This window comes from Neoarius graeffei, chromosome 4 (genome assembly GCF_027579695.1).
Source record: "Neoarius graeffei isolate fNeoGra1 chromosome 4, fNeoGra1.pri, whole genome shotgun sequence".
NCBI classification, from domain to species: Eukaryota; Metazoa; Chordata; class Actinopteri; order Siluriformes; family Ariidae; genus Neoarius; species Neoarius graeffei.
In genome coordinates, this window is record NC_083572.1 from 79273556 (window position 1) to 79287901 (window position 14346).

Sequence of the window (14346 nt, forward strand, 5' to 3'; positions counted from 1 at the left end):
GGGCCGATTATTTTTGGGAACTGGAATGATACATGATGTCTTCCAGAGGGTGGGCACTCTCCCCAGCTGCAGGCTGAGGTTGAAGATGCGTTGGAGTGGTTCACCCAGTTCAGCAGCACAGGTCTTCAGTAGTTGGGGACACACCTTGTCCGGGTCTGCTGCTTTCCTGGGGTGAAGCTTCCTCAGTTGACCTCTGACCTGGTCTGCAGTAATGCATGGAGGAGTCTGTGTTGAGGTGGGGGAGGAGGGGGCTGCTGTGATGACTGGGGGGAGGTGTGTTGAGGGAAGAAGGAGAGATGGCTGCAGTGAGGGAGAGGGTGGGGGGGACGTGGGGTGGTTGAACCTATAATGTGCTACTACTTGGGAAAAAACTTCCACGACTATTCCTAAGTTGCACACATTTATTTACCTGAGTGGCAGGACCAACCGGTATTATAGTCGAGATTATAGTTGTGGTGTGACTGCTCCAGACTGGAACTAAATTCAGGCATGGGTATAGTCATAGATGTAGTTATAGGTATAGTTATAGTTATCAGTGTTATGGAACCGGGCCCTTAAACACTCTTTAATGGTCTACTGTCTTAATGATAATGACAAAGTATGTGGGTTTCTAAAAGAATACATTTCATTAAAGATGCGTCGGATCTGTAGAGCTTTTGATCACCTATTTTTTCAGTTTCATCCACCGGCATGACGAGGCATTTTCCACAGAGCCACTGAAAAACACTGGACGAGGTCCACCCCTGGGCTTCTATCATGTGCAGAATGTAAGAGTCCTCAACACAAACTTTTATAAGCATTTAATCCACCATCACATATTTTGTATAGAAAGGACAATGTTGTGTATTTGGTTTTTCAGATTGCGGTGGAGGTCACTAAGTCTTTTGTGGAGTACATAAAGACCCAGCCTATCGTGTTTGAAGTGTTTGGTCACTATCAGAAACAGCCCTTCCCTCCACTGTGCAAGGACCTAATCAGGTCATTACTTCATATGTGCCATTACGTTGTCTTCTCCTCTTATTGCATGTCAATCTAAAATGTCTGTCTCTCTTATTAGCCCATTGCGTCCATGTAGAAGACAGTTCCCAAGAGTCATGCCTCTGTCCAAACCAGGTGAGAGCAGCCATCAGAGCTTTATTAATACTATTTATACTATATTCAAGTATTGTACACCGCAACCCCATAAAATGGCAGCTTTTGTTTCATTTTCATTTTAGTATGTTGTTTGTGTCTGCATTTTGGCAGTATTTGTGTTGCTTTGTATATCATTTCTGTTGCTTTGGGGTCCATGTCACATCAGTTGTGTATCATTCGGGGTGGGAATTCAGCTGCAGACAGTGATGCCCCGTCAGATCGGGAGAAGACGCTGGAGTTGATTCGCTACCTGGTGCCTGATGTGTTCAACGGGACATTGATGGACTCCCTTTCAGGGCATGCCCTCAATGCAGCAGGGGTTGCAGCTTCCTTCCTTCTAGAGGGGGAGGGGCAAGCCCAGCTGACAGCCCCGCCCCTCTCTATCTGTTCAGTAATTAAAGCTCAGAAGCCGGGTTTGTAATGATCATGTTTGTATGAGGTCTGAGAAATTCCCTGGAAAAAAAAGGCTCTCATGTCATCTAATGCAGTTACAGGCATTGAACCCAGCTAAAGAAAACTAGTCAGTACCTAATCTAACTTTTATTTATGATGTAATCACAGAAATAGATTTTTTTTTTTTGTGTGTGTGTGTGTGTGTGTGTGTGTGTGTGTTTCGGTCACATAATTTAAACTGTAATAATATTGAGTTGCTGTTATAAAACTTGTCAGAGATACAGTTGTGTCCAAGAGGTTTTCAAGAAATTCAGAGAGAATTTTTGTTCATTCAAATTTTATCCAATTATATTTCTTAAAAGAATATATGCATATAAATCAAACAATGTTTCTCATTGACTGAAAGCAGTAGGAATATGCAGAGCTAATTTGTGAGGTTGTGTGGGTTCACATGGCCCAAGAACGCGTTCTATACCAGTCTATACCAGTTGTGTTAGTCTGGACCAAAGTCTAATTACAGTTTTCATATAGTTTATGTTGTGCAAGCAATCTGTTTTGGTTTCTTTGAAAAATTCTCAGTACTTAAATAATCTTCAATTTTAATACAGTCATTTCCAGGACTACACTATTATTATATCTAAAAAGAATGAAATAAAAACAGTCAAAAAATTTGAGAGCTCACATGCCATTTCCACATTCTTATACCGATAATGCCACACAGTAAATGCAAAATGTTATTGAACAAATAACTGCATCAGTGAGAGTGCATTTTGGTCCATGGACTTTCCTCAGGCTTGAAAGTAACTGGTGTGTTTGTGCAGCTCTTTCTCACTCCTTCATTTTAATCAGACATACAGAGTCTTTACACACTTGTGGTTTTGTATTGTGTCCTCTATTGAACCTGTGCTGCATGTATGATGTGTCACATTTGGGATGAATGTGGGTTTGTTGCTACAGTAGTCCATTAACATTTGCTTTTTTTTTTCTTAAAATATAATATTGATAAACACATTTACTTCCATCGAATAATTTTAAGGAGTATATTTCCCAATTGTCCTATCATATAAAATGCCTTAATATACTGATTTATAAAAAAAAAAGTTAAAAATCTACAATCCGATATTGAATATTTCAATAACTGCAGATGTGAAAGGATCACTGTTTTTCAGATGATGGTTCAATCATTCAGACACAGCATTTGCCCTTCCTCTGGACCCTTATGCTCCCAGTTTATTCCTTTTCTGACTATGTTTAATTTCCTGGCCTCATTTCTTCCAATTATATTTCTCTCCTTTTTCTTTCTTCTTTTAAACAGATTCCCCTTTTCCAGCTTGTGAGTGAATAAATCCCTTACACACTCTAATAGACTCCTCGAAAACTGAAATACACTCTCTCTTTCAGTACCTGCTACTAAGCTGACGACCCTTACACGACCCACAGCTGGACCCTGCCACTGTAAATATGACCTAATGGTATTCTTTGAGATCTGTGAGCTGGAGGCCAATGGAGAGTGAGTTTATCTAATGTCTTGGTCTGTTCATGTTTGTGAGTTAAGGAGAATAGGTTGAATAGGAAATGATCAAACTCACTGGTATATAGAGCATTGTGAAATATTGCTAAAATGAAGCATCAGTTTGAATTTAATATATCAGTGTTGGGTTTACTGGAAGTTTTAGCACATGCCATGCCTAGGAGGTGCTCTTTCACTGTTTAGTCCTTATTTTGTAATTTTTAGGTCTGTGTGAACTTCCTTTTATGGAATTTTTTTGGGACTCACTAAATGTAAATCAGCTGTATTGTGAAGGTGCTTTGTAATTTACAGGTGATTGGCATGTATCAACATACTTGTGTGAGAAAGAGTAAAATCAGTATTACTGAGATTTTGTAACTCTAGTGGGACTCTAGTTCATTTTATTCTGTCAAACCATTTACACGCAACATTACACAAAGATTAATAAATGAGGCTCATTCTGTTTTGGAACAATTTTTTTTAACTGGTTGCAAATGTATAATGTGCACTTTTCCTCTCTTTCATAGCTACATTCCTGCTGTAGTAGACCACAGAGGTGGAATGCCCTGTCATGGCACCTTCCTGTTACACCAGGTCTGTTCATCTTACTGATCCAGATCCAGATCACTTCTTACACACACACACACACACACACACACACACACACACACACACACACACACACTTACGACCTCACATAACACCTACTATATATTATAAAGCATACTAAGCTAAACTAGATGAATCTTTGTTCTCACAGGGAATTCAGAGACGAGTGACAGTGACTATAGTGCATGAGACAGGGGGTGACGTTAATTGGAAAGAGGTTCGTGAGCTGGTTGTAGGTGAGTTCACTTCTTATTTTCCCTCCAATCCTGTAATTTTAAAGTAAAGGTGGTCAGCTTTAGTGGCTAAATCACAGAGCACTAAGGTATCTATGTGTATTTCAGGCCGCATTCGAAACACACCAGAAGCAGATGAGACCATCATCGACCCCAACATTCTGTCCCTCAACATCCTGTCTGCTGGATACATCCAGCCAACTCAAGATGACAGGCAGGTTTCTGAATCATAATAGCAAGAGAGTCTGAAAAATAATCTGATTAATAATTAAAAGCTCATAAACAAGAGGCTATTAAGGCTAGCCATCATCGGCAATAACTTTCTTATTTCCAAAATAGGGAAAAGGAAGCAATTATTGATATGAATATTGTTTTTTTAAAATTATTATTTTTTCACTTTTAGCCTAGCTTAGCAGTTATAGTTCTGGTTCTTTTTAATCTCATCATTTTATGCATTCCTATAAAGCTTATTTTCTAAATGTTATATGTTATGCAGATCAGGGATAGACATTTCCTTAGATGACATAATGAGTTGTGCTTTAAAAAAAAAGATTTACTATTTCTTGGGATTCTGTTGGCTGTTGGCATTATGTTTATTGGATGTTTTCTCAAAACAAAATCTTATTGTCCATGCTCTAAGTAATTTTATTCAGCCTTCAAAGGAGATACATAGGTCTTAAAGCCAAAATTCAGTACTTTTTCCAGATATAGTTTTTTTATAAACTCCATGCATTGAAAAAAGTGTCATTAGTGAGTGCTTTTAAGGTGCTGCAATTTATTGTTCAGGATCACAAGAAGGTTAAATGGGAGTTGAACTTTTATGTAATCCTGCAAGCAGATGGGATGTAGTATCCCTTGAGCACTGATTTAACGTTATACTTACTGATAATCTGAATGCACAGAATTTTATCTACTTTGTAGAAAGTACTCTCACTGATGCACTGATAAACCACAAAGAGCAGCAGACCTTCAGCACATCAGCTTTTCTTAAGCTGAACAGATTTTTCTTTCACAACAAGCTACACATTATGCAGCTCCTTATTTCCTGTCAGTTCTGCCTTGGCATCTAGTCTCAGATAAGCAGCCAAAACGCTGACAAGCGGTGCACTGTGCAACCTAAATGTGATCACTTCAAAAGCAAAGTTTTTTTTTTTTTTTTTGTCCAGATAGAAATGATGCAGTACTAGTTGTTTTTCAAGGACCTTTTAAAGGCCTGAGTCAGGGGAGCACTTCAGGATCACAGCACTGGCCATAGTGCCAACTTTTGTTGGAGAGGAAGGTGTATTGATTCTTTAATGTTCCTTGGCATGGCAATGATGTCTAGCAGCTGGAGCTGTCATGCCTGGCCTGTGAGACTTCACACAGGTCCATTAGAATGTCAGCATTTCCAATATGACCAACACACACTCCTTTCCCAAAGCCCATATAATGTCAAATATGAGGTTACAGAAAGGCTGTTGCTGTTGTTGCATCAAACCTTTGTTGGAGCCTGATGCATGATGGGAGCAAAAGGCTTATGGGTCAGGAAGCTTTGGACACAGAACTTGCACGCCTGTCTCTGATGTTTTTGTTGTTACCACTTTATTAACAGGGGACCAACACATGGCCTTAATAACACCTTCATAAGCATGATATCACGGGGCATATAACTAGACTTTCACTACCTGCACTCTGATCCTTCACCCTGACCCCTCCCCTGTTTCAAAACAGGTAGCTTGACCATGCTCCCACTGCCACAATGCCCCATAAAAACTTGCCATCTCACAGGTTTTGACACAGATATAAATAATACAATATTGATTTATAAAATATATTCACACAGTGCTTATGAATGCGTTGTCAAGGCTCAATGTACATACCATTCAAATAACGTGTTACCATTTTTTCCTTTTTAAGTTTCACTTATATCCAGAAAGTGGTTCTCTCATTCTCGATTAAGGAAGTTACATACTTCTAACAAACAAAAATCCAGTCCTACTGATTTCTAATGCTTCAATCCACAATGGATTATAAAATACAGTGAAGGTTCTCTAGTTCACCTCCTTGCTGGCTGTGTGACTTTGTGTCCATTTTCCATCTGTCCATTCATCCATTAATTCTATCCATTCTGCCCCATTTCCTCTCCACCACTCAGACACTACTAACCACTCTGGGGATAGAGAGCCAGGCATCTCTATTGATAACCACCGCATGGTTGTGATCTGCATGCAAAACTTTAAACATTCTTGCTTGAATCCTGTAGAAGTTAAGTGTGTATTTCATTCAGGACTAACAACACAACACCACTAACACAGAAAATCCCTGCATAAATGAATCCCCACACCTGGTACAAACCAGCTGTTGACCTAACTTCATTGATCTTAGTGTAACTCATAGCATGATGAGCAGTCCAGTTGATGTGACCACGTTTCATGTCAGAGTAAAATGCACATTATATCATTGGCTTTCACTGTACCATTACTTACAGCAGCATCACATAAACTGTAACATGCAATGACAATGGAAAACATTATATGCTGTGAGACTTTGGAATTTTTACAAAGGTTATTCATTCCTTTATATAAGGAATAAAGTATTTTGGGGAAATCAGTCAAAAACAGAGTGGTGTAATGGGGCCTGACATGAAGTTGATTATTTTCATTTAACAGCATGTGCCTAAACATTTAATTCCTCTTTATATGATAGCTATTTGCCAAGGAATGTTTAATTTAATGTATTTTAATTTATAAATGTACGACATGTCGTACCCTTCATCATTTATAGTTACATTTAATACTGTGGGACATCCACAAAAGAAGTGTTATCACGTGAATACCATTCACGGTTGCAGCTATAAACAATTGTTCCATGACCAGCCTCCCTTCTTTCTCTCTTTTGAAATTAATAAGATACAAACAAACAAACACAGCTTATCATGTTACAGAGAAATTGCAATGGACTGAGGACTCACCCATGGAGGAAAAATTACTTACCATAACAAAGCACTGACACTGGAGTCTCCTTACAGAAAACCTCATCTCAACAGTTATATATTTTATTTTTTAAATAACAAGACAGTTTTAAAAATATTTATTATCAGTTTTAGATTATGCAGAGCATCTTAACCCCTGTATGTTAGCTTTTACTACAGAAATTATAATGTATTAGAACAAGCAGATTAATATAAACCTGTGATTGAATTATTGTCAGAGCTGTGCTATCATATACAATGGTGCTTGAAAGTTTGTGAACCCTTTAGAATTTTCTACATTTCTGCATAAATATGACCTAAAACGTCATCAGATTTTCACACAAGTCCTAAAAGTAGATAACGAGAACCCAGTTAAATAAATGAGACAAAAATATTATACTTGGTCATTTATTTATTGAGGAGAATGATCCAATATTACATATCTGTGAGTGGCAAAAGTATGTGAACCTCTAGGATTCACAGTTAATTTGAAGGTGAAATTAGAGTCGGGTGTTTTCAATCAATGGGATGACAATAAGGTGTGAGTGGGCACCCTGTTTTATTTAAAGAACAGGGATCTATCAAAGTCTGATCTTCATAACACATGCTTGTGGAAGTGTATCATGGCACAAACAAAGGAGATTTCTGAGGACCTCAGAAAAAGCGTTGTTGATGCTCATCAGGCTGGAAAAGGTTACAAAACCATCTCTGAAGAGTTTGGACTCCACCAATCCACAGTCAGACAGATTGTGTACAAATGGAGGAAATTCAAGACCATTGTTACCCTCCCCAGGAGTGGTTGACCAACAAAGATTACTCTAAGAGCAAGGCCTGTAATAGTTGGTGAGGTCACAAAGGACCCCAGGGTAACTTCTAAGCAACTGAAGGCCACTCTCACATTGGCTAATGTTAATGTTCATAAGTCCACCATCAGGAGAACACTGAACATCAATGGTGTGCATGGCAGGGTTGCAAGCAGAAAGCCACTGCTCTCCAAAAAGAACATTGCTGCTTGTCTGCAGTTTGCTAAAGATCACATGGACAAGCCAGAAGGCTATTGGAAAAATGTTTTGTGGATGGAGGAGACCAAAATAGAATTTTTTTGGTTTAAATGAGAAGTGTTATGTTTGGAGAAAGGAAAACACTGCATTCCAGCATAAGAACCTTATCCCATCTGTGGAACATGGTGGTGGTAGTTTCATGGTTTGGGCCTGTTTTGCTGCATCTGGGCCAGGACGGCTTGCCATCATTGATGGAACAATGAATTCTGAATTATACCAGCGAATTCTAAAGGAAAACGTCAGGACATCTGTCCATGAACTGAATCTCAAGAGAAGGTGGGTCATGCAGCAAGACAACGGCCCTAAGCACACAAGTCGTTCTACCAAAGAATGGTTAAAGAAGAATAAAGTTAATGTTTTGGAATGGCCAAGTCAATGTCCTGACCTTAATCCAATCGAAATGCTGTGGAAGGACCTGAAGTGAGCAGTTCATGTGAGGAAACCCACCAACATCCCAGAATTGAAGCTGTTTTGTACGGAAGAATGGGCTAAAACTCCTCCAAGCCAGTGTGCAGGACTGATCAACAGTTACCGGAAACGTTTAGTTCCAGTTATTGCTGCACAAGGGGGTCACACCAGATACTGAAAGCAAAGGTTCACATCCTTTTGCCACTCACAGATATGTAATATTGGATCATTTTCCTCAATAAATAAATGACCAAGTATAATATTTTTTGTCTCATTTGTTTAACTGGGTTCTCTTTATCTACTTTTAGGACTTGTGTGAAAGTCTGATGATGTTTTAGGTCATATTTATGCAGAAATATAAAAAATTCTAAAGGGTTCACAAACTTTCAAGCACCATTGTGTATATATATATATATATATATATATATATATATATCAGCAATAACATTAAACCCACTGATAGGCGAAGTGACTAACATTGATTATCTCATTACAATGGCACCTGTCAAGGAGTGGACTATATTAGCAAGAGAACAGTCAGTTCTCAAAGTTGATGTGTTGGAAGCAGGAAAAATATGCATGCGTAAGGATCTGAACAACTTTTACAAGGGCCAAATTGTTATGGCTAGATGACTGGGTCTTAGCATCTCCAAAATGGCACATCTTGTGTGGTGTCCCCGGTAGGAAGTGGTTAGTATCTAACAAAAGTAGCCCAAGGAAGGAAAACTGGTGAACTGGCAACAGGGTCATCAGGGTTCTAACTAGGCCCTTTCAGTGTATCAGGCTGATATGCAATGTTTCCTTACTGCTACACCCACAATATTGCCGACACGCCTGTAAAAGTTGCCGCTTAAGCTAATAAAAAGACTTGTCAATCTTGAAAATGTGATCTTTTGTTTAATTTTCTCTTGTTATGCCTACGCGGAGGCGATGGCGTGCCGCCATGTGAATGTTCTACATTCAGACATACTCCACTCCCCTTCCACCTAAGTGCCAGTACATAGCTGCCCGAGTCGTTCCATGTGGAGCTTCTCACTGATCATGCTCATCTGGTTTATCCCCTTCCTTATGCTGTGTTCACAGTAAAGTGCCATCCGTGTTAAGAGGCACTTACATGCCACGGACATAATACGTGCCAGTCCCCGAGTTAGATATGGAGAGTAATGTATTGCAATTGAATGGCTGAAGCTGAAAATAAAGCTGACACTTGGTGAACATCAACTGTTTGTTTTATTCTTATTCCAAAAATATGTCACTAATATAATTGAATATTAATTATAATAAGTCTTCAATCAAAAACAATCACAACAACTTTTGGCAAAAAAAATCTCATTAATATTACCAAAAAAGAGTGACTTTCAGGAAGGCCTGCAAGTGCCAGGAAATGCACTAGAATGTATCTCTGAGCATGTAGAACCCCCAGCTGTTATGACTGGTGTCACTACGCTGATATTTTGGTCTAGTTAGAACCCTGGGTTATGGGTGTCGAAGGCTCATTGATTCGCATGGGGCATGAAGGCTAGCCCATATGGACCTGCTGGCTAAAACAGGAAGGTGTCAGCATTACCTTTTTCAGCAGTTTGCGCTATAGTAGATGTTCTGTGGGATTGGACCATGTGGGCTAACCTTCATACCTCATGTGAATCACTGAGCCTTCGATACCCATGACCCTGTCATCGGTTCACCGGTTGTCCTTCCTTGGACCACTTTTGGTAGGTACTAACCACTGCATACCGGGAACACCCCACAAAATGTGCCATTTTGGAGATGGCTAGATGACTGGGTCTGAGCATCACAATTTGGCCCTTGTCAAAGTCACTCAGATCCTTACGCTTGCCCATTTGTCCTGCTTCCAACACATCAACTTCAAGAACTGACTGTTCTCTTGCTGCCTAATATATCCCACCCCTTGACAGATGTCGTCGTAACAACACTTTACCTTTCAGCGTTTTTATTTTTTATGATTGGCTGATCGGTGTATGTGTTTATATAAACACTTTCTGATCAGTAGGATTGAAGAATAAAGCAGCACTGTGATTTCAATATGTATATCTCTTTCTCGTAAATATGCCCTTAAAAACAAATCACTCCAACAGACTTAATCTCCCAGTTCCTTTCCCCTGCAGTCATGACCTCCTGTTTTACAATGTAACCCCAGTCCTTACATCAAGCATAATCTCACTGACCACAGCCAAAGGAGTAACCTAGAAGACAGAACGAGCCACTAATGCTGAGGCTTAGCCAGTTGTGCTGACTGTACTGAACCATCACCAAGATGGCCGCTGTAACAGTATCCTTACAGTCGGTTAAGTGTCTACAACAAACCTTCACTAGTAACATCATGGATGATGCTTGCTCTGACCCATCTGCCCTCAAGTCCACTAACACAATGTTGTTTTGTGTTTTTGCAGACAGTTTCTTGATTCGGACATGCCTAGGTATATTGTTTTTCCAATCCCTATCCTCTCATTCTCTCTTTCATCGATACATATTACTGAAATTCTTTTGGCATCATTGAGTCACTTTCCATTATACTTTGTGTGTTTTTTTTTTTTTTCATTTTTAACTCTTGGTGCTGCTTTTTGTATCCTTCAGCATTTGTTTGATTCCTTCTTTTTGTTTTTCCCCATTTTCTTTCGAAGCCTATGGAAATGATTTTGTGTGCGTGTACGGTCTCTACATTTCGTGGGATGTTAATTTGGCTGTGGAATGCATGGCTTGACTTTGCGTAGGCTTCATCTTGCCTGAATCCTTGCAGGAGGTGTGGTAGAGCTCTTTTTTTTATCCTGTTGTATTATAGAAAGCATGTTTACATCTAACCAACACAACTGTAATTTGATTTTATGTGAGAAATTAACGCTTTCCACACAGACTATAAAAATAAAGTCAGAACATAGATTACCATTTTAAAAATGACTTTTTAGTTATCTGTGACATTTAGTCATGAGTCACCGTTTCTTCACCGATCCATACATGTAAAATATATTGTTTTGGAACATCTAGAACACATCTTCTGGGTAGCGATTTATGATTTAATTAAGTCTGTACCACAGCACTGATGAATTTCCACCACAAATGTCAAAGCTGTGCTGTAAAACACAGGTGCTGCTGTGTGGGGCTGTGATTGAGAATCACACCTCACATGCTGTAGGCTTTTTATGACTTATGGCCTCATATGCAGGCTGTCATGCTTGGCTCTCATTCCCAATGGTGTGTGCTAATCTATGATTTACAATGTAAGTCATTATCATGAGCAAGGTCAACACTCCAGTATGCATTAATTGTTGTTGGGTTCCCCCCCCCCCCAAATATGGCTGTTTTTTCTTGCACCACCAGTGGGCAGTGTTATGCAAGTTTTCATCAGCCTCCTTTTATGCGTTCAAGCTTCTCTGGGTGAAAACATCTGAAGCATCTTTCAGTATTAAACTTGAGTATAAGGCATGGTGGTATAGCTCCAGGAAACTCCAGTTCAATCCTGAGCTTGGGTTACTACTGCAGAATTTCACATTCTCCCCATGCCCCATTCTCCCCATGCCCCATTCTCCCTATGGCTGATGAAAACCCTAGAGGTTTTCCATTAGGGTCCTTCCATCCTCCCAACATACACCAGTAGGTGGATTAACTACACTGAATTGGAAATAGGTAGTGTAGGGGTTAGCACTGTCGCCTCACAGCAAGAAGGTTCTGGGTTTGAGCCCAGTGGCTGACGGGGGCCTTTCTATGTGGAGTTTGCATGTTCTCCCTGTGTCTGTGTGGGTTTCCTCCGGGTGCTCCGGTTTCCCCCCACAGTCCAAAAACATGCAGGTTAGGCTAATTGGTGGCTCTAAATTGACCGTAGGTGTGAATGTGAGTGTGAATGGTTGTTTGTCTCTGTGTCAGCCCTGCGATGATCTGGTGACTTGTCCAGGGTGTACCCCGTCTCTCACCCATAGTCAACTGGGATAGGCTCCAGCTTGCCCGCGACCCTGCACAGTATAAGCAGTTACGGAAAATGGATGGATAATGGATGGAATTGGAAATAGGTGTGAATTTGTGGGTGTGTGCACAGTGCCTTGCAAAGAACTTGTGTCCCATCCAGAATGTATTCCCACCTTACACCCAGTGCTCCCAGGATAGACTCTGGATCCACTGCGACCCTGACCAGGATAAAGCATTTACTGAAGATTAAAGAATAAATGAATTTGTTTGCAAATGTGATTGCTGTACTGAAAAAGATCATAAACTTCAACCTGCCCAGCCCTCAGTGCTCGCAAATAAACAAGGCACCATGGAAATGGAGCAAAACAAGTGTAATTTCCAGCCCAAGCCCAGTGCATGGTGCTCAGCATGGGTGGAGGTGGGTAGTAAAAGGCCAACAGGGCTTATAAGAAGTACCAGAGAACTCTCATCAAGCACATGTGACTCTGTTTAACAGCACAGAAGCGTTTATGCCCCTACACCCTGTCACACACTTCAAACAGTGACTTTAAATGTTAGCGACAACAGAAACCTGCAGCAGCACCTGGCTGTTCGCGAGGCCTGCATAGCCAGGGCACTAAAAATTAATTCATGGAACCATTACCTCAGTGGTAGTGTTTTCACAGCTAACTCACTCTCAAATCTCATTTAGGACTTTGATGGAAGTGGAGCCAAAGAGTGTAAAAAGGATGGTTTCCTTGCACGCCTTGCCAAGAGCATGACAGAGGCTCTCAGGCTCTCGTGTTTGTATGTGTGCTCCTATGTGATGATGATGGTGGTGGTGATAAAGGTCTGTGAGTCTGCGTATGTGGGTGGGTATGAATGTGCATGAGTGAGAGACAGACTTGCAGTGTGAAAGAGCACAAAAGTATAGAGGGTTCCCGCATGATGTCACTGCGCCGCGAGATTTCGGTAGTCGCCATATTGGAAGACCAAGTACACATCTATGCAAGTATATACATACATAAAACAAACTACACCTGAAATGTAGCCAGGGCCGGTTCTGCCCTAATCTGGACCCGGGTGCAACATAGCGCAACCCCCCCCCAAAAAAAACAACACCACACCAGTCTAAATCAGGACAACCAGTGTTCGAACTACGGGGGTACTCGGGGGATCCGAGATCCCCTGAAACAGACATGAGATCCCTTGGAAACATGATTTGGGAAATGTTGGGGGGTCTCTAAAATATTGGCAAAATGATGTTTATTGACATAGCAATCGTGTGTAACGGGAAGCATTTGCATATCCGAAGTGTTGTGTTTACATCAAAGATAAAATAAACCGATATGACAACGACTGCTGCTGCCAGGTTGGTTGTTGAGTAGCCTGACTGTTTTTTTTGTTCTTGCGTGTGGTATCATTGTTGACACGAGGTTGTTTTTTGAACATGCCAATGCGGACACGATTTCCCCTGATGAGTTATGACTTCAGACGCGATGCGTGTGTGGAGGTGTGGAGTCCGTGTGATATGTGCGTAAGATAGGCTTCTCATGTGTTTGGAGATCCGCGCTCTGAGACAAGCGCAAGCACCCCCCAGGGAAAAAAAAGGGACCCCCCGAAAATATCGGCATAGTTCGAACACTGAGGACAACCATCACATAACTATAACTATAAACATTTTATATCAACTATTTTAACTAAATGGGCTATAGTAAATAAGCCTGCAGGCAGCCACGGCGGGCTGCCTCAGAAAAGTAACCATTCAATGACACAACTGACAGCCTGCAGCCACGACGGGCTGCCTCAGAAAAGTGACCATTTGTCCTACCTTAAACCTCGTTTTGCATTTTCTGCCTCCTTTTTTGTATTTTCGACCCTGCGTTTATTTTCTTTCCTTTTCTGAAAACCCGATTTGTGTCCAGACATTTTGTTCTGCTACCAACGAACTAACTCGTCAGGTCTCGTCTCTCGAGCCAGCGATGAAGGGCAACAATTGATACATTTTTACAAACAGCCAATAAACAGCCAATAGGGAGGTTGCAACGTTCAGACTCTCCTTTGCTCACAGACACTCAGTAATGCACTTATTCTCTGTCTCCTGGCAGAAAGCTCCTTGGTTTGCTTGTGTTTCAATCACAGCTGGTATTC

The 14346-nt window shown here is 40.7% G+C and overlaps 1 protein-coding gene across 1 annotated transcript in view; it reads left to right on the plus strand.

Annotated features, from left to right (window-relative positions):
- kif1aa (kinesin family member 1Aa) overlaps nucleotides 1–14346 on the plus strand; it is a 114028-nt gene that overhangs the window by 63492 nt on the left and 36190 nt on the right. The window contains exons 29-35 of the mRNA XM_060919789.1: nucleotides 677–767; nucleotides 860–978; nucleotides 1058–1113; nucleotides 2929–3037; nucleotides 3565–3631; nucleotides 3798–3882; nucleotides 3988–4093. Coding sequence (XP_060775772.1) covers nucleotides 677–767; nucleotides 860–978; nucleotides 1058–1113; nucleotides 2929–3037; nucleotides 3565–3631; nucleotides 3798–3882; nucleotides 3988–4093 — 633 coding nt within the window. The remainder of the gene's footprint in view (nucleotides 1–676; nucleotides 768–859; nucleotides 979–1057; nucleotides 1114–2928; nucleotides 3038–3564; nucleotides 3632–3797; nucleotides 3883–3987; nucleotides 4094–14346) is intronic.